Source organism: Nerophis lumbriciformis, linkage group LG39, assembly GCF_033978685.3.
Source record: "Nerophis lumbriciformis linkage group LG39, RoL_Nlum_v2.1, whole genome shotgun sequence".
Classification (NCBI taxonomy): domain Eukaryota; kingdom Metazoa; phylum Chordata; class Actinopteri; order Syngnathiformes; family Syngnathidae; genus Nerophis; species Nerophis lumbriciformis.
The window spans coordinates 3,937,964-3,957,447 of record NC_084586.2 but is presented as its reverse complement, the minus strand read 5'-3'; the positions used below and the strand labels follow the sequence as shown (position 1 = coordinate 3,957,447).

Here is a 19,484-nt window from a genome sequence, read left to right as displayed (position 1 = left end):
CCGGATGTGTGACGTCACGTAAACACCATGTAGAAAACATCTGTGTTTTTTTTTTTTTTTTGACTTGTGATTTTCTTTTTTTTTTATAACAATATAACGAAAATGAATGTGAGTTCTCTATTCATCAATGCGAATTTGGCGGGGGGGGACGATTAGTTTAGTTGGAATTAGTGATGGGTCCGGCAACACCGATGCATCGGCGCATGCGTCGAGCTCATAGAGCAAAACCCTGTGTCGGTGCGCGTACCGCTTTTAGAAAGTCACGTGACCGATCATGAGCTGTTTTGGTCACGTGACCGATACGCGAACTGTGTCGCACTGACGCCTCCTCTGTGCCCTGTGAGCGGGTCTTTTCTACAGCCAGAGAAATAATAACTAAGAGAAATCGTCTAAAATGTAATACGTCAGAAAACCTTTTTTTTTTTTTTTTTTTTTTTTTTTTTTATAAAAATGTGTAAAAAAATTAAATTAAAAAAATTCCCAGTCCACAATCATCCACAACATGTTCTCTTAGATTTCCATGTTATGATACATGTTCACATTATTTATTGACTGTATCTAAAAAAGATAAAAATATATTTTTATTTAAATGAAGATATGAAATAATCCTAAATTAAATACAATGACTTGGTTTATATTATTGTATATACTAGGGCAGGGGTCACCAACGCGGTGCCCGCGGTCACCAGGTAGCCCGTAAGGACCAGATCAGTCGCCCGCTGGCCTGTTCTAAAAATAGCTCAAAGAGCAGCACTTACCAGTGAGCTGCCTCTATTTTTTACATTGTATTTATTTACTAGCAAGCTGGTCTCGCTTTGCTCGACATTTTTAATTCTAAAAGAGACAAAACTCAAATAGAATTTGAAAATCCAAGAAAATATATTAAAGACTTGGTCTTCACTTGGAATAAGCGGTAGAAAATGGATGGATGGATGGGTCTTCACTTGTTTAAATAAATTCATTTATTTTTTTTACTTTGCTTCTTATTACTTTTAGAAATACAATTTTAGAGAAAAAAATACAACCTTAAAAATGATTTTAGGATTTTGAAACAAATATACCTTTTTACCTTTTAAATGTCTTCCTCTTCTTTCCTGACAATTTAATTCAATGTTCAAGTAAAAAAAAAATGTTTTATTGTAAAGAATAATAAATATTTTAGCTTCTGTTTTTTCGACGAAGAATATTTGTGAAATATTTCTTTAAACTTACTATGATTAAAATTCAAAAAAATTATTCTGGCAAATCTAGAAAATCTGTAGAATCAAATTTAAATCTTATTTCAAAGTATTTTGAATTTCTTTAAAAAAAATTCTTCTGGAAAATCTGGAAGAAATACTGATTTGTCTTTGTTAGAAATATAGCTTGGTCCAATTTGTTGAATATTCTAACAAAGTGCAGATTGGATTTTAACCAATTTAAAACATGTCATCAAAATTCTAAAATGTATCTTAATCAGGAAAAATTACTAATGATGCTCCATAAATTCTTTTTTTAATTTTTTCCAAAAGATTCAAATTAGCTAGTTTTTCTCTTCTTTTTGTCGGTTGAATTTTGAATTTTAAAGAGTCGAAATTGAAGATAAACTGTTTCAATTTTTTTTTTTTTTTTCGTGTTTTCTCCTCTTTTAAACCGTTCAATTAAGTGTTTTTTTCATCATTTATTCTCTACAAAAAACCTTCCGTAAAAGGGGAAAAAAATGTACGACGGAATGACAGACAGAAATACCCATTTTTTTTTTATATATATACACATTTATTTATTTAGCTATTCTTGTTTAAATCACACTTACGTGTAACTTACAAATGACAATATATGTATTTATTTAAGTGTGTATCAAACTGGTAGCCCTTCGCATTAATCAGTACCCAAGAAGTAGTTTTTGGTTTCAAAAAGGTTGGTGACCCCTGTACTAGGGCATAAAATCAGTGTCAGTTGAGTCGGTCCATAGGTTGCCTGTAGGGATTTTTAATGTCCAGCAGATGTCAGTATTTAGTGACACAGTATCGACACAGTATCAATACAGTTTTGCAATGTGTCGAAACGCTTCATGACGCCTCATCAACCCATCACTAGTTGGAATTGTATTTTGAAATGTTTAAACAAAGCGTTATTTTTCAGTATTAAAAGTGTAACCGAGGGTTCATATATGTCGCCTATACTGTATAAAACTACAACATAACAAACACGGAGGCTCCAGTTTTACACGAGGACCACTTTATTTCCTTTCTTTCAAAAACCTCCGCTCCACTACAACGTGTCACCACTTCCGCTCTTAGCGCCTTCAAAGTAAGAGCTCAAGGCATATACTGTATAACAGCTTATAACAGGAACTTAACATCACAAAGAAGGCAAGCCCATAAAAATAGGTTCCAAAAGCAATCACTAGATCTAAAAAAACATGTATCATTTTACGTTTTATGAAACACCATTTTGAACCACCAGCCAGCAGAAACAAAAAAAAAAACGGACCAAAAACAGACTTTCTTTACCCGGAACCGAAAGTTGCTATTTAAACACATGATCGCACACCCTGTAAAACTAACGTGGTGTGGTATGCCGCGTTTGAATCTAAATATATTGTTTTTCCCCACATGTCACACCGATGCCTCGTCTTTAATTAGCAACTTCCGGTTCCGGTGTGGGAATACAAGAAAACACCTGATGTTGTCAATATTCATTTTGTTTCTGCTGACGAATCGTGTTCGTTATATGAGATATAAAACAAAAATCAAACCGATTTTAGATCCTGCTATCTATGTGTGAATGGGTAAATAATGTTAAAAGCGCTTTGACTACCTTCAAGGTAGACATTTTAATTATTGCTTTCGACTCTGAAATATAAAAACGCGCTGTTTAAAAATCAAAAAAAGTGTTTCACAATAAAATTCTAACAAATCAATTAACCGAAAGATGCACTGACTAGTTTTGTTTGGATGGCTGTTGTGTTCGGTTCCTTCCCACGTGAGCAGATCTACAAATGCTCATCCAAACTGGATGCGCTTCATGCGGAGCAGGCGAGGCCCATGCAGGTAGTTTGTAGTCGTGTACGCATGCGCAGAGCGACTCACTTTCGCCCCTCTGTCCTCACAGCAGCCGAAGGGGCGGAGACGCTAGCATTTAGCATCGATCTCAGGCTAACCACGGTGGGGGGGAAAACAACAACAATTAAACGTTAGTGGCTTCTCCCAAAAGTTTAACGTATCGTTGTGATTATTGTCAGGCGGCGGAGTTCAAGTGATCCGGAAGCGTGTGGCAGCGGTGAGTTAAATGGTTTCCCCATCTCGCAAACATGTCCGCTAACACATTGTGTGCGCGCGCACAATGAGCACAACTAGCGTCGCTGCTGTTAGTCATTTTCACATTTTTTTTTAATTTATTTCACTTTCACTTCGACACATACAACTGCCGGAGTCTACGTTAATGATAAAAAAAAGACTCCGTAAAAAGATGGCGAGTAGCGGCAGGCAAAGAACGAGTGCGAGCTAGCTGCACGGCTTTGTCGTCTGCTCTTTCTTTATTATGTCGGCGAGCGGACAATGGACACTTTTAAAACAAACCTCATTAACGCTCTCACTTTATCGACTGAACATCAGCCGTCAGATGTTGCAGAGCATCCTTGCCGCTGCTGATGTTGTTGTTGCCTTGATGGAGTCCTCTTCTCGGAACAGGTGGTTGCGCGCCGCTTTTACACCTTTTTTAACGTGCATGTTCACCTTCTGACGTCACATAAATATGCAAATGAGCATAAGATACACAACATCCAACAGCAAGTCAGTTGAGTGTGCAATAAATGTTGTTGTCTCCTTTCTGCCACAATGTTGACCAGGAACCTGCTGGTCCCCACGTCTACCTGCTGAGTATGAGCCTGACTACAGAACCGCCTAGTGATGGCCCAAGTGTTCCTGAAGGTTTTACATCTCTTTATTTCCTAACTTGTCTTTGCAACTCTTGTCTCTTTCCGCTTGGTAATATATTTTCTATGGAAGTACTATTTTGGCAAAAATAATTGCAAACGTGTATTTTACTTAATCTGTGCATCTAATCCAATTCACGTGTCTGTGTACTAATTTGTGTGTCTGTATCTCAATCTGTGTGTGTGTAATCAGATCCATGTGTGTGTGTGTGTGTTTTATCTTGTGTGTCTGTATCTCAATCTGTGTGTGTGTGTGTAATCAGATCCATGTGTGTGTGTTTTATCTTGTGTGTCTATCTCAATCTGTGCGTCTAATCCAATTCACATATCTGTGTACTAATGTGTGTGTCTGTATCTCAACTACTGTATGCAAGTGTGTTTTATTTTTTGTGTCTGTATCTCAATCTGTGTCTAATCCAATTCACGTGTGTGTGTGTGTACTAATGTGTGTCTGTATCTCAACTACTGTGTGCAAGTGTGTGTTTTATTTTTTGTGTCTGTATCTCAATCTGTGCGTCTAATCCAATTGACGTCTGTGTACTAATTTGTGTGTCTGTATCTTAATCTCTGTGTGTGTAATCAGATCCATGTGTGTGTGTGTGTTTGTACTTGTGTGTGTTTAATCAGATCCATGTGTGTGTGTTTTATCTTGTGTGTCTGTATCTCAATCTGTGCGTCTAATCCAATTCACGTGTCTGTGTACTATGTGTGTCTGTATCTCAACTATTGTGTGCAAGTGTGTGTTTTAATTTGTGTGTCTGTATCTCAATCTGTGCGTCTAATCCAATAATACGTCTGTGTACTAATTTGTGTGCCTGTATCTCAATCGGTGTGTGTAATCAGATCCAATCTTGCATCTCATCCAATTCACGTGTCTGTGTATTAATTTGTGTGTCTGTGTATTAATTTGTGTGTCTGTGTCTCAATCTGTGTGTGTGTTTAATCAGATCCGTGTGTGTGTGTTTTATCTTGTGTGTCTGTATCTCAGTCTGTGCGTCTAATCCAATTCACGTGTCTGTGCACTAATGTGTGTGTCTGTATCTCGACAACTGTGTGCAAGTGTGTGTTTTATTTTTTTTTGTCTATCTCAATCTGTGTGTGTGTATTTTGATTTGTGTGTATCTCAATCTGCGCGTCTAATCCAATTCACTTGTCTGTGTACTAATTTGTGTGTCTATATCTCAAGCTGTGTGTTTAATCAGATTCATGTGTGTGTGTTTTATCTTGTGTGTCTGTATCTCAATCTGTGCGTCTGATCCAATTCACATGTCTGTGTACTAATGTGTGTGTCTGTATCCCAACTATTGTGTGCAAGTGTGTGTTTTAATTTGTGTGTCTGTATCTCAATCTGTGCGTATAATCCAATAATACGTCTGTGTACTAATTTGTGTGCCTGTATCTCAATCGGTGTGTGTAATCAGATCCACAAATGTGTGTTGTATTTTTAGTGTCTGTATATCAATCTTGCATCTCATCCAATTCATGTGTCTGTGTATTAATTTGTGTGTCTGTGTATTCATTTGTGTGTCTGTGTCTCAATCTGTGTGTGTGTTTAATCAGATCCGTGTGTGTGTGTTTTATCTTGTGTGTCTGTATCTCAGTCTGTGCGTCTAATCCAATTCACGTGTCTGTGCACTAATGTGTGTGTCTGTATCTCGACAACTGTGTGCAAGTGTGTGTTTTATTTTTTTTTGTCTATCTCAATCTGTGTGTGTGTATTTTGATTTGTGTGTATTTCAATCTGCGCGTCTAATCCAATTCACTTGTCTGTGTACTAATTTGTGTGTCTATATCTCAATCTGTGTGTTTAATCAGATTCATGTGTGTGTGTTTTATCTTGTGTGTCTGTATCTCAATCTGTGCGTCTGATCCAATTCACGTGTCTGTGTACTAATGTGTGTGTCTGAATCTCAACTACTGTGTGCAAGTGTGTGTTTTATTTTTTGTGTCTGTATCTCAATCTGTGTGTGTGTGTATTTTGATTTGTGTGTATCTCAATCTGCGCGTCTGATCCAATTCACGTGTCTGTGTACTAATGTGTGTGTCTGTATCTCAACTACTGTGTGCAAGTGTGTGTTTTATTTTTTGTGTCTGTATCTCAATCTGTGTGTTTGTATTTTGATTTGTGTGTATTTCAATCTGCGCGTCTAATCCAATTAACTTGTCTGTGTACTAATTTGTGTGTCTGTATCTCAATCTGTGTGTGTGTTTAATCAGATCCATGTGTGTGTGTTTTATCTTGTGTGTCTGTATCTCAATCTGTGCGTCTAATCCAATTCACGTGTCTGTGTACTAATGTGTGTGTCTGTATCTCAACTATTGTGTGCAAGTGTATGTTTTAATTTGTGTGTCTGTATCTCAATCTGTGCGTCTAATCCAATAATACGTCTGTGTTTTATCTTGTGTGTCTGTATCGCAATCTGTGTGTGTGTGTAATCAGATCCATGTGTGTATGTGTTTTATCTTGTGTGTCTATCTCAATCTGTGCGTCTAATCCAATTCACGTGTCTGTGTACTAATGTGTGTGTCTGTATCTCGACAACTATGTGCAAGTGTGTGTTTTATTTTTTGTGTCTGTATCTCAATCTGTGTGTGTGTATTTTGATTTGTGTGTATTTCAATCTGCGCGTCTAATCCAATTCACTTGTCTGTGTACTAATTTGTGTGTCTATATCTCAATCTGTGTGTTTAATCAAATTCATGTGTGTGTGTTTTATCTTGTGTGTCTGTATCTCAATCTGTGCGTCTAATCCAATTCACGTGTCTGTGTACTAATGTGTGTGTCTGTATCTCAACTACTGTGTGCAAGTGTGTGTTTTATTTTTTGTGTCTGTATCTCAATCTGTGTGTGTGTATTTTGATTTGTGTGTATCTCAATTTGCGCGTCTAATCCAATTCACTTGTCTGTGTACTAATTTGTGTGTCTGTATCTCAATCTGTGTGTGTGTTTAATCAGATCCATGTGTGTGTGTTTTATTTTGCGTGTCTGTATCGCAATCTGTGCGTCTAATCCAATTCACTTGTCTGTGTACTAATGTGTGTGTCTGTATCTCAACTATTGTGTGCAAGTGTTTGTTTTAATTTGTGTGTCTGTATCTCAATCTGTGCGTCTAATCCAATAATACGTTTGTGTACTAATTTGTGTGCCTGTATCTCAATCGGTGTGTGTAATCAGATCCACAAATGTGTGTTGTATTTTTAGTGTCTGTATCTCAATCTTGCATCTCATCCAATTCACGTGTCCGTGTATTCATTTGTGTGTCTGTGTCTCAATCTGTGTGTTTAATCAGATCCGTGTGTGTGTGTTTTATCTTGTGTGTCTGTATCTCAGTCTGTGCGTCTAATCCAATTCATGTGTCTGTATCTCGACAACTGTGTGCAAGTGTGTGTTTTATTTTTTGTGTCTGTATCTCAATCTGTGTGTGTGTATTTTGATTTGTGTGTATCTCAATCTGCGCGTCTAATCCAATTCACCTGTCCGTGTACTAATTTGTGTGTCTGTATCTCAATCTGTGTGTGTGTTTAATCAGATCCATGTGTGTGTGATTTATCTTATGTGTCTGTATCTCAATCTGTGTGTGTGTTTAATCAGATCCATGTGTGTGTGTTTTATCTTGCGTGTCTGTATCTCAATCTGTGCGTCTAATCCAATTCACGTGTCTGTGTACTAATGTGTGTGTCTGTATCTCGACAACTGTGTGCAAGTGTGTGTTTTATTTTTTGTGTCTGTATCTCAATCTGTGCGTCTAATCCAATTCATGTGTCTTTGTACTAATTTGTGTGTCTGTATCTCAATCTGTGTGTGTAATCAGATCCGCAAGTGTGTGTTTTATTTTTAGTGTCTATCTCAATCCTGCATCTAATCCAATTCACGTGTCTGTGTACTAATTTGTGTGTCTTTATCTCAATCTGTGTGTGTGTGTGTGTGTGTGTAATCAGATCCGTAAATGTGTTTTATTTTTTGTGTCTGTATCTCAAATCTGTGTGTGTAATCAGAACCGCTTGTGTGTCTGTATCTCAATCTGTGCGTCTAATCCAAGTCATGTGTCTGTGTACTAATTTGTGTGTATCTCAACAACTGTTTGTGTAATCAGATCCGCAAGTGTGTGTTTTATTTTTTTGTGTCTGTATCTCAATCTTTGTGTGTGTGTAATCAGATCCGCAAGTGTGTTTTATTTTTTGTCTGTATCTCAATCTGTGCGTCTAAACCAATTCACGTGTCCGTGTATTAATTTGTGTGTCTGTATCTCAAATCTGTGCGTCTAATCCAAGTCATGTGTCTGTGTACTAATTTGTGTGTCTGGATCTCAACAACTGTGTGTGTAATCAGATCCGCAAGTGTGTGTTTTATTTTTTTGTGTCTGTATCTCAATCTGTGCGTCTAATCCAATTCACATGTCCGTGTACTATTTTGTGTGTCTGTATCTCAATCTGTGCGTCTAATCCAATTCACATGTCCGTGTACTATTTTGTGTGTCTGTATCTCAATCTGTGCGCCAAATCCAATTCCCTTTCCGTGTATTAATTTGTGTCTGTATCTCAAATTTGTGTGTGTTTTAAATTGTGTCTCTCAATCAGTGCGTGTCTAATCCAATACACGTGTTTATGTACTAATTTGTGTGTCTGTATCTCAATCTGTGCGCCAAATCCAATTCCCTTTCCGTGTATTAATTTGTGTCTGTATCTCAAATCTGTGTGTGTTTTAAATTGTCTCTCAATCTGTGCGTGTGTAATCTAATACACGTGTCTGTGTACCAATTTGTGTGTCTGTAGCTCAATTTTTGTGTAATCAGATCCGCGTGTGTTTTAATTTGTGTGTCCATATTATGATTTATCTGTGGATAAGAGGAAAAAAATGTCCAAAATTAGAATTGTGTAAATCGAGAACCCTCGATCGGTTGTTTATTTACACGTGACTTTTTTTCTGCCATGAAAGATTTGTGTGTGCGTATTCAGATTGATGTGTGTATAAAATATAATAGGTGCATGTATCCAGATGTGTTACAATCTGTGTGTGCGTATTTAGATTTGTGTGAAGCAGAAATCCTCGATTGGCGGTCATTTTACATGTGACTTTTGCGACACTTCTGCCGTGAAAGATGTGTGTGTGTGTGTGTGTGTGTGTGTGTGTGTGTGTGTGTGTGTGTGTGTGTGTGTATCCAGATTTGTGTGCCTGTAAAAAACAATGTGTGTGCGTATTTAACTCTGTGTGTGGCAGGAAGCCTCAATTGGCCGTCTTTTTAGAAGTGACATTTCTGCCGTGAAAGATGTGTGTGTGTGTGTGTGTGTGTGTGTGTGTGTGTGTGTGCGTACCCAGATGTGTGTGCGTATTTAACTGTGTGTGTGGAAGATCTGCTTGGATCCTTTCAGTAGAAAATACTTGTGCCAACAAAGTTACTGCTAAACATGAACTTTTACTTGCAGAAAGTGATGGAAAGGCCATCGTTCTTGACTTCAACGCCAACACGAGTGCGAGTGGCTGCAAGGCGCCGACGACTGGTGAGTAGAAGGAAAGGGGAAGTTACACACAAATCATTTTACACGTTCACACACAAACAGATCTTCCACGGCAGGAGTGTTGCCAAAGTCACATGTACATTTTTAAAATAAAAATCACATGTAAAAAGACAGCAAATGGACAGTTCCTGCTTCACAAAGATCTAAGCACGCACACACACATTGTATTACACGCACACAAAACTGGATACGCACACACCTTTCACGGCTGAAGTGTCGCAAAATTCACTTGTAATAAGAATAAGAAGGTTTTTTTTTGCTTCACACACTTCTGATTACGGACACCCACATCTGTTTTACACACACACACACACACACACACACACACACACACACACACACACACACACACACACACACATCGAATTATAGATTGACTGATTCCCCCCCCCCCCCACATACAAATAGTACGATGGACACACAAATTAAAACATACACACAGATCTGATTACACACATACAGTTTGAGATACATACACGCGGATCTGAATACACACACAGATTGAGATACAGACACACAAAACATACACACGGATCTGATTACACACATACAGATTGAGATACAAACACACAAAACATAAACATGGATCTGATTACACACATACATATTGCGATGCAGACACAAATTACAACCCACAAACACGCGGATCTGATTACACACAGATTCAGATACAGACACACAATTTAAAACACACACGCCTATCTGATTACACACACACAGATTGAGATACAGACACACACACATTTAAACACGTGGATTTAATTACACACATACAGATTGAGATACACGCAAATTAAAACACACACACGCGGATCTGATTACACACAGATTGAGATACAGACACACAATTTAAAACACACACGCATATCTGATTACACACACACAGATTGAGATACAGACACACACACATTTAAACACGTGGATTTAATTACACACATACAGATTGAGATACACGCAAATTAAAACACACACACGCATATCTGATTACACACAGATTGAGATACAGACACACAATTTAAAACACACACGCATATCTGATTACACACACACAGATTGAGATACAGACACACACATTTAAACACGGCCCAATCACATAATATCTACGGTTTTTCACACACACACACAAGTGAATGCAAGGCATACTTGGTCAACAGCCATACAGGTCACACTGAGGGTGGCCGTATAAACAACTTTAACACTGTTACAAATATGCGCCACACTGTGAACCCACACCAAAGAAGAATGACAAACACATTTCGGGAGAACATCCGCACCGTAACACAACAGAACAAATACCCAGAACCCCTTGCAGCACTAACTCTTCCGGGACGCTACAATATACACCCCCCCGTATCGCCCCACCCCCACCTCAACCCCGCCCACCTCAAACACCCCCCGCCCCCCAACCCCGCCCACCTCAACCTCCTCATGCTCTCTCAGGGAGAGCATGTCCCAAATTCCAAGCTGCTGTTTTGAGGCATGTTAAAAACAATAATGCACTTTGTGACTTCAATAATAAATATGGCAGTGCCATGTTGGCACTTTTTTTCATAACTTGAGTTGATTTATTTTGGAAAACCTTGTTACATTGTTTAATGCATCCAGCGGGGCATCACAACAAAATTAGGCATAATAATGTGTTAATTCCACGACTGTATATATCGGTATCGGTTGATATCGGAATCGGTAATTAAGAGTTGGACAATATCGGAATATCGGATATCAGCAAAAAAGCCATTATCGGACATCTCTACTTGCCATAATCCTATTTACCTTTTTGACCGTCTTCTACCTTGTTTTACCCTCTTTCTTCCTTATTTTACCTTTTTATTTACCTTCCATTTAACTAATTTTATCTTTTATTTACCTGTTTTACCTTATTTTATCTTCTTTTACCTTCTATTTACCTGTTTTACCTTATTTTATCTTCTTTTACCTTCTTATATTCTTTTTCATTTACCTTTGTTTTAGCCTTCAATTAAACATATTGTACCTTCTTATACCTTGTTAAACTTATTTTACCTTTTTTTTCTTTGACTGTCTTTTACGTTGTTTTGTTTTTGTTTACTGTTTTTATATTCCTTATTTTACCTTGTATTTACTTCCTTTTTACCTTGTTTAAAAATTTTTGCCTTCTATTTACCTTCCTTTATCTACTCTTTACCTTTTATTTACCTTTCATTTATTGTTTTTGCCTTCTACCTTCCTTTACCTACTCTCTTTTATTTACCTTATCTTACCATTTATTTCCTTGTTTTACCTTCAATGTACCTTTTTTGACAATTTTTTTTTACCTTGTTCTATCTTTTTTTACCTTTTGTATTTCGTCTGACATTTTGTACCTACTATTTAGTTTATTTTACCTTTTTATTTACCTTTGATGTACCGTTTTCTACCTTGAACTATCAGGTTTTTTACCTTTTGTATTTCGTCTTTGACATTTTTTACATTATATATAGGTTATTTTACCTTTGATGTACCGGTACCTTTTTTGACCGTTTTTCCACCTTGTTCTATCGTTTTTTTTACCTCGTTCTATCGGTTTTTACCTTTTGTATTTCGTCTTTGACATGTTTTACCTTATATTTAGTTTAGTTTACTTTTTATTTAGCTTCAGTGTACCTTTTGTGACCATTTTTTTACCTTGTTCTATCGTTTTTTACCTTTTGTACTGCCTCTTTGACATTTTTTTACCTTCTATTCAGTTTATTTGATCTTCTTTTACCTTCCATATTCCTTATTTTACCTTTTATGTACCTTACGTTTTTTGCCTTAACTATTTACAATTCACATATAATACCCTTTATTTGCCTTATTCGACCTTCTATTCAACTCTACCTTCCTTTATGTTGTCCAGATTTGATAAACGTGTATTAGTTACACCCATCCATCGATTAATCGAAGCAATAAAATATAAATCTAAGCTTTTTTTTTTATATCATTGCAATAATGGTTGCAGCCCTCGTTCTAACACCATACTGTGCCTATAAATATGATCATAAATAACAATATTTTACATTGTAAAATGAACAGTGTGACATCATCATGTGATTTGTAATGAAACAGGCTATTAAAAAGGATAACACATATTTTCGAATACTTAATAGTATTGACATTTTAGCATTTTTAACTACATTGTCTTTTTTACATGATTTTTGGTTGATTTAATTTCTGCAAAGTGCCATAAAAAAAAGAATGTCCCCCAGGCCACACTTTGCCTTCCTGGTGGAAGAAGTGAAGAAGCAGTGGTGTTCAAAGTGTCCCTAAACCACTAAAGAGTGTCTCTAAGATGTATTTTCTTACCACTTATGAAAGTGATAAAGGTTGGCCTGCCCGCTGTGCTAATAATGCGCACTCCCTGGGCTTGTGGTGGCGGATCTACACTCTTTAATGATCGCTTGTATTTGACACAAGATACACCTCTATGTAGCTCTACTCGCTAGTGGATCTTTTCTGCTATCATTAGTTTAAGAGTGAGGGACAACTGGAATAAACGTGACTTGCTGAGGAAAAAGGGTTCGATATTTTTGTTCTGACGATGCTGAAAAAGCAGTTTTGTGTGTTGATACTTTTGCTCATTCGTCTCTGTATCGATGAGTGCAACATTTGATCCGTCTCACCGGCGCTGTGTCTTGTGAAGCAGAGATCAAAACGGTGGCCGTGGAGAAGAAGGACAAGAAGGCGGAGGACGTAGCGGAGGAGGAGGAAGAGGAGGAGGAGTACGTGGTGGAAAAGGTCCTGAATCGGCGGGTGGTGAAAGGGAGAGTGGAGTACCTCCTCAAGTGGAAAGGCTTCTCCAAGTGAGCGCCACTCCGCAACATTCCCAAACGTCTTTCCTCTGTCCAAAACGAACCGATGCCACGTGTCCGCAGCGAAGACAACACGTGGGAGCCCGAGGACAACCTGGACTGTCCCGACCTCATCGCCGAGTTCCTGCAGTCCCAGAAGTCTGCGCACGAAGGGAAGAGGAAGGCGGACGGAGACGGCGAGGAGAGCAAGTCGAAGAGGAAGAAAGATGACGTGAGTCCGCGTTTGTTCGGGTTTGTTTGTCTGTTAGTTGGCAACAGAACTCCATCAGTTGTTCTTCATGACATGTCAGAAACGGGACAAGCAGGATTTCCGCGGGTCATTAAAAAGTAATTAAATAGTTTTTAGAAAATTGGCGTTAAAAACTTTAAATACGATATCTAGAACAGTGTTTTTCAACCTTTTTTGAGCCTAGGCACATTTTTTGCGTTGAAAAAATGCGGAGGCACACCACCAGCAGAAATCATTAAAAAACGAAACTCAGTTGACAGTAAAAAGTCGTCGTCGCAATTATTGGATATGACTTTAAAGCATAACCAAACATGCATCAATATAGCTCTTGTCTCAAAGTAGGTGTACTGTCACCACCTGTCACATCACACCCTGACTTATGTAGAGTTTTTTGCTGTTTTCCTGTGTGTAGTGTTTTAGTTCTTGTCTTGCGCTCCTATTTTGGTGGCTTTTTCTCTATTTTTGTTATTTTCCTGTAGCAGTTTCATGTTTTCCCGCATCTACTTTGTTTTAGTAATCAAGAATATTTCAGTTGTTTTTATCCTTCTTTGTGGGGACATTGTTGATAGTCAGAGGTGGGTAGAGTAGCCAGAAATTGTACTCAAGTAAGAGTACTGTTACTTTAGAGATTTATTACTCAAGTAAAAGTAAGGAGTAGTCACCCAAATATTTACTTGAGTAAAAGTAAAAAGTATGTTGTGAAAAAACTACTCAAGTACTGAGTAACTGATGAGTAACATACACACTCATATATATATATATATATATATATATATATGTATGTGTGGGGAAAAAAATCACAAGACTATTTCATCTCTACAGGCCTGTTTCATGAGGGGGGTACCCTCAATCGTCAGGAGATTTTAATGGGAGCATTCGCATACCATGGTTTATATAGGGCGCAGAGTGGGTGGGTACAGGCTGGCCTAGGGGCGTGGTGATTGGCTCATGTGTTACCTAGGAGGTGTTTCCGTCTATGGCGGCATGTTGTTACAATATCGCTGCGCTTGTTGAGGGATGACAGGTCTGGACGGTAAATAATAAACAGTTTCTCTTTCAAGCATAGGTTGCATCTTTTATTACCACTATTGTAAGGTGTGCTGGATGCAAGAATTTGCCATGTTATTGAATATTCAACATTATTGTCTTTGAGGTCCCAAATGTGTTTGCTGAGTTCTGTGGTATTTCGCAGGTTTTTGTTCCTGAAAGAAGCCTTGTGGTTGTTCCATCTGGTTTATATATACATACATACATACCGTACATACATATACATTGATATATACAGTATATAATTTATATGTATTTATTTAGCTGTTTTTGTTTACATGTTAAAGGGGTTTTAATGAATATACATGCATGTTTAACATATAGATTCCTTTCTTTCATGAAGACAAGAATATAAGTTGGTGTATTACCTGATTCTGATGACTTGCGTTGATTGTAATCAGACAGTTGTGATGATAACGTCCACGTTTTCAAATGGAGGAGAAGAAAAGTTCCTCCTTTCTGTCTAATACCACATGAAAGTGGTTGGTTTTTGGCATCTTGTTTGTCCAGCTTCCATATTCGTTTTTATACACTTTACAAGAAATATATTGGCGTCAAACTCCGTAGCTTGCTAGCTTGTTTGCGCTGGCTTTCGGAGACTCTTGTTTTGAAAGCGCAGGCGCGATGGAGCGGCACTTTTATTGTGAAGACAGGAACGTCCTCATGTGCGGTCAGTCTTGAGGCTTTTGACGGTATGTACGGTTAAAATAAAAAAGTATCTTTTTTCCTTCACACTTTTGATTGATTGATTGGAACTTTTATTATTAGATTGCACAGTACAGTACACATTCCGTACAATTGACCACTAAATGGTAACACCCCAATAAGTTTTTCAACTTGTTTAAGTCAGGTCATGTGACCACCTGGCTCTGTTTGATTGGTCCAACGTCACCAGTGACTGCATCTGATTGGTGGAACGAAGTGAAACGTCACCAGTAAGGCAGGCACTTTGAAGGTCTGTCTGACAGACCAAAACAAACAAAGCGTGCATTAACAGATCGATAAAAATTAGTAGCCAGCTGAATGTAGATAAAAGTAGCGGAGTAAAAGTAGCGTTCCTTCTCTATAAATATACTTAAGTAAAAGTAAAAGTATGTTGCATTAAAACTACTCTTAGAAGTACAATTTATCCCAAAAGTTACTCAAGTAGATGTAACGGAGTAAATGTAGCGCGTTACTACCCACCTCTGTTGATAGTCATGTCATGTTCGGATGTACTTTGTGGACGCCGTCTTTGCTCCACAGTAAGTCTTTGCTGTCGTCCAGCATTCTGTTTTTGTTTACTTTGTAGCCAGTTCAGTTTTAGTTTCGTTCTGCATAGCCTTCCCTAAGCTTCAATGCCTTTTCTTAGGGGCACTCACCTTTTGTTTATTTTTGGTTTAAGCATTAAACACCTTTTTACCTGCATGCTGCCTCCTGCTGTTCCAGGCATCTACAAAGCAATAAGCTACCAGCTGCCACCTACTGATATGGAAGAGTATTACACGGTTACTCTGCCGAGCTCTAGACAGCACCGACACTCAACAACAACACATAATTTGCAGGCTATAATTACTGGTTTGCAAAAAATATTTTTTACCCAAATAGGTGAAATTAGATCATCTCCCACGGCACACCAGACTGTATCTGACAGCACAGTGGTTGAAAAACACTGATCGAGAGGCCGTAAAATGTCCCACAATTGCAACTGGCAACAAAAAAAGACAACAAAACGAACCTACCGACCCAGCTTTTCCAATTAAGGAAAAACTGCACTTAAGTGTTTGCCAACAGAGATTGAGGGTTTGTTTACCTATTTAGCATAATCAAGTTGTTGACCTTTCAATTACGATGGTAAAAAATACCACGGTAACAAGAAAAGCTGTAGATATCTACGTTGTGAAATTAGTTATTTACACAGAAATGTTTTGTAAATGCTTAACTTCATTGTTTCCAAACGGTGTCTGTAGCGCGGCAGTAAAACGGCTGATCAAACAAAACAGAAGTCATCGTCATGGGCCCAAGAGCTGCGCAAGCTAGCTCTCCAATCAGCTACTGAACAACTCCACGGTGACATTTTGGTGAATGTACAAAACTGAAAAAATTCAAAAAGAACACAAGACACTCGTAAACGTGTTAGCGTATTAGCTAATGCAACGCCAGCTTCATTACATCACAATAGCACGTACAAATATGCATGAAAAGACTCCTACAGACAGCACACATGGGACGCTTTAGTAAGTAACAATTAATTGTTTTAGTTACATTGTAAAACTTACAGACGTTGCTTGGAGCAATGAGTGAAGAATCCATACGAGTAGTAGCGCTACGGACGGGCTAGAAGACAGAAATGCACTTGTATTTCCGGTTCACAGCACAAAGCAGAAGGAAATGCTGTAGACATTCACGCCACAGCAACTGCAGTGAAGGAACTCGTCCAACAGATGGCGCCATAGCACAAACACACCTTCTTAGTGTCTTTGCATGGGTTTAATGAAAATTAGCATTTTGGCCATCAGCAAAGAAAAATCAGTAAACGAGCAGCACAGTTTCAAAAGGGTTCAAAGTGTAGCAAAAAAGTAGCGGCTTAAAGTCCGGAATTTACAAAGTATTATATATGTGTATGATTACATTATTGTTTAATTTGGCCACAGTTAATGTCAACTTTGTAACATTATCATTACGATTTAGTCTACACAGACAATTGACTATTTATTTGACTATATAGTATAACCTTCCATTTATTTTGAGTTTCATTCAATTATACTTGTTGATACATGCAGAAAACCCTGATAAGGAACAAGTGATGACATTTTGGGGCTGATCTGGATCATTCCTACCACGACTGGGTGATCAGACGATATCTATATGTGTATCGCGATAGACACGTAGTCGATATCAATTGAAAATGCGGTCGATAAAACATTCCTTTTTTCTTTTCTTTGTTGGAAAAAAGAATTAATAAAGGCACTTAGAAATCAATAGTATCAACTATCAAGTTTGGTTGACTCACGGTTGATTCTTTGCACGCAGTGAGAAGAGAAACTCAAAATAAAGAATTTGTGGATAAAAGAGGAAAAGTCACCTGGACATGTTTTGGATTTTTTTTTCCCAAAGGGACCGTAGTCAGACCAATGTGGTCTGTAAATGACGCAAGGCAAGACCGCTAATACCGCACCACCTTAGCTCACCCTTTAGAGCACAGCTGTAACTTCCTGGCACTAAAACTGCAGAAAATAGTTCTTCTCAGGTTTCTCTGTTTAGATTCTCACACTTTGCACTATTTTCTTACACTTTATGAAGCATTTCTTACATATTCCTTATTTTTAAAAGCTTATTGTTAAGTGTTCAATGTGATTTTACAATTTTGTTTACATTGAGTGCTTTCCATGCTTGTGTTGACATTTCCTTTCTACCTTGATAGCTGAGAGCATTACAGTCAGAGGAATGTTATTTCTCCTGCTCCTTATTTTCCATAGGTCATAAAAAATGTGAATAATTATCAATATCGACCGATATATTAATAATGTTTAAACAATTTCCATAGTTGAATAAAAATAACAGGGCAAATTAATCTTACACAGCCGTTATTTCCTAGCACTAAACCTGCAGAAACGGCGCCCCTCCAGTTGACATTTTCACACTTTGCACTATTTTTTAACACTTTATGAAGCATTTCTTACATATTCCTTCATTTGAAGAGCTTATTGTTACGTCTTTAATGTGATTTTACTATTTTGTTTACATTGAGTGTTTTCCATGCTTGTGTTGACATTTCCTTTCTACCTTGATAGCTGAGAGCATTACAGTCAGAGGAATGTTACTTCTCCTGCTCCTTATTTTCCATAGGTCATAAAAAATGTTAATAATTATCAATATCGACCGATATATTAATAATGTTTAAACAATTTCCATAGTTGAATAAAAATAACAGGGCAAATTAATCTTACACAGCCGTTATTTCCTAGCACTAAACCTGCAGAAACGGCGCCCCTCCAGTTGACATTTTCACACTTTGCACTATTTTTTAACACTTTATGAAGCATTTCTTACATATTCCTTCATTTGAAGAGCTTATTGTTAAGTCTTTAATGTGATTTTACTATTTTGTTTACATTGAGTGTTTTCCATGCTTGTGTTGAGAGTTCCTTTCTGCCTTGATAGCTGAGGGATTATAATCAGAGGAAGGTTACATATATTTTCTCCTGCTCCTTATGTTGCATTGGTCATAAAAAACATCAATAATTATCGATATCGACAGATATAAAACACTGATATGGTGATAGTTTTCAGACGTATCGCCCACTCCAGTATGTTTATTTACAGAAGTTATTCCTTCAAATAAATCTTCATTTTCAAGCAGACATGTTTGTGAAAAGACGTGTGTTGTGCTGATCCTCAGACAGAGAAGTTGAGAGGCTTCGCCCGAGGTTTGGACCCGGAGAGAATCATCGGCGCCACGGACTCGACAGGAGAGCTCATGTTCCTAATGAAGTGGTCCGTATGCCACGACCACAATCCTGTATTTTTTTTTATTTTTTTTTTTAAGGTCCATCCACACCTCCGACTGACTTGTTTTTTTTGTGTTTTTTTTCTGTGGTGGCAGGAAAAACTCTGACGAGGCGGACCTGGTGCCAGCGAAGGAGGCCAACGTGAAGTGTCCGCAGGTGGTCATCTGTTTCTACGAGGAGCGGCTCACCTGGCACTCGTACCCCAGCGAAGACGAGAAAAAAGATGAGAAAAACTAACAGAAAAATGTTTTGATCTTGGTTGTACTTTGGATTCTGGGGGGGATTAGTCATGTGACCGCATTGTGTTAGTGAGGGTGAAATGTGTAAGTAAGCTCACGTCACTTTTGGTCCAACTTTTACTTTCACTATCGTGCCATCTTCTTCTTTTTACCTCCTTTTGCTTGCTCGTTGTGATCTTCGGTGTGTTTTTCATGTTTTCGCCGACATTTTTGGACAAAATAAACCACTTTTTGTTA

General features: G+C 37.8%; 2 protein-coding genes across 3 annotated transcripts in view; one reads left to right on the top strand and one right to left on the bottom strand.

The window, feature by feature from the left end:
- The window catches only part of snx11 (sorting nexin 11), a 22,487-nt gene extending 18,795 nt beyond the window's left edge, over positions 1 to 3,692 (bottom strand). The window contains exon 1 of one of the 2 annotated variants that reach the window (XM_061931990.2): positions 3,561 to 3,692. The gene's annotated coding sequence lies outside the window, so the exon portion shown is untranslated. The remainder of the gene's footprint in view (positions 1 to 3,560) is intronic. The other variant, XM_061931991.2, reaches the window with a different exon arrangement.
- On the top strand, positions 3,074 to 19,484 carry cbx1b (chromobox homolog 1b (HP1 beta homolog Drosophila)). Its single transcript, XM_061931997.2, has 7 exons — positions 3,074 to 3,261; positions 3,830 to 3,911; positions 9,341 to 9,415; positions 13,074 to 13,233; positions 13,306 to 13,453; positions 18,900 to 18,994; positions 19,104 to 19,484. The coding sequence occupies exons 2-7, from the start codon at positions 3,863 to 3,865 to the stop codon at positions 19,243 to 19,245; spliced, it is 669 nt and encodes a 222-aa protein (XP_061787981.1). The 5' UTR covers positions 3,074 to 3,261; positions 3,830 to 3,862; the 3' UTR covers positions 19,246 to 19,484.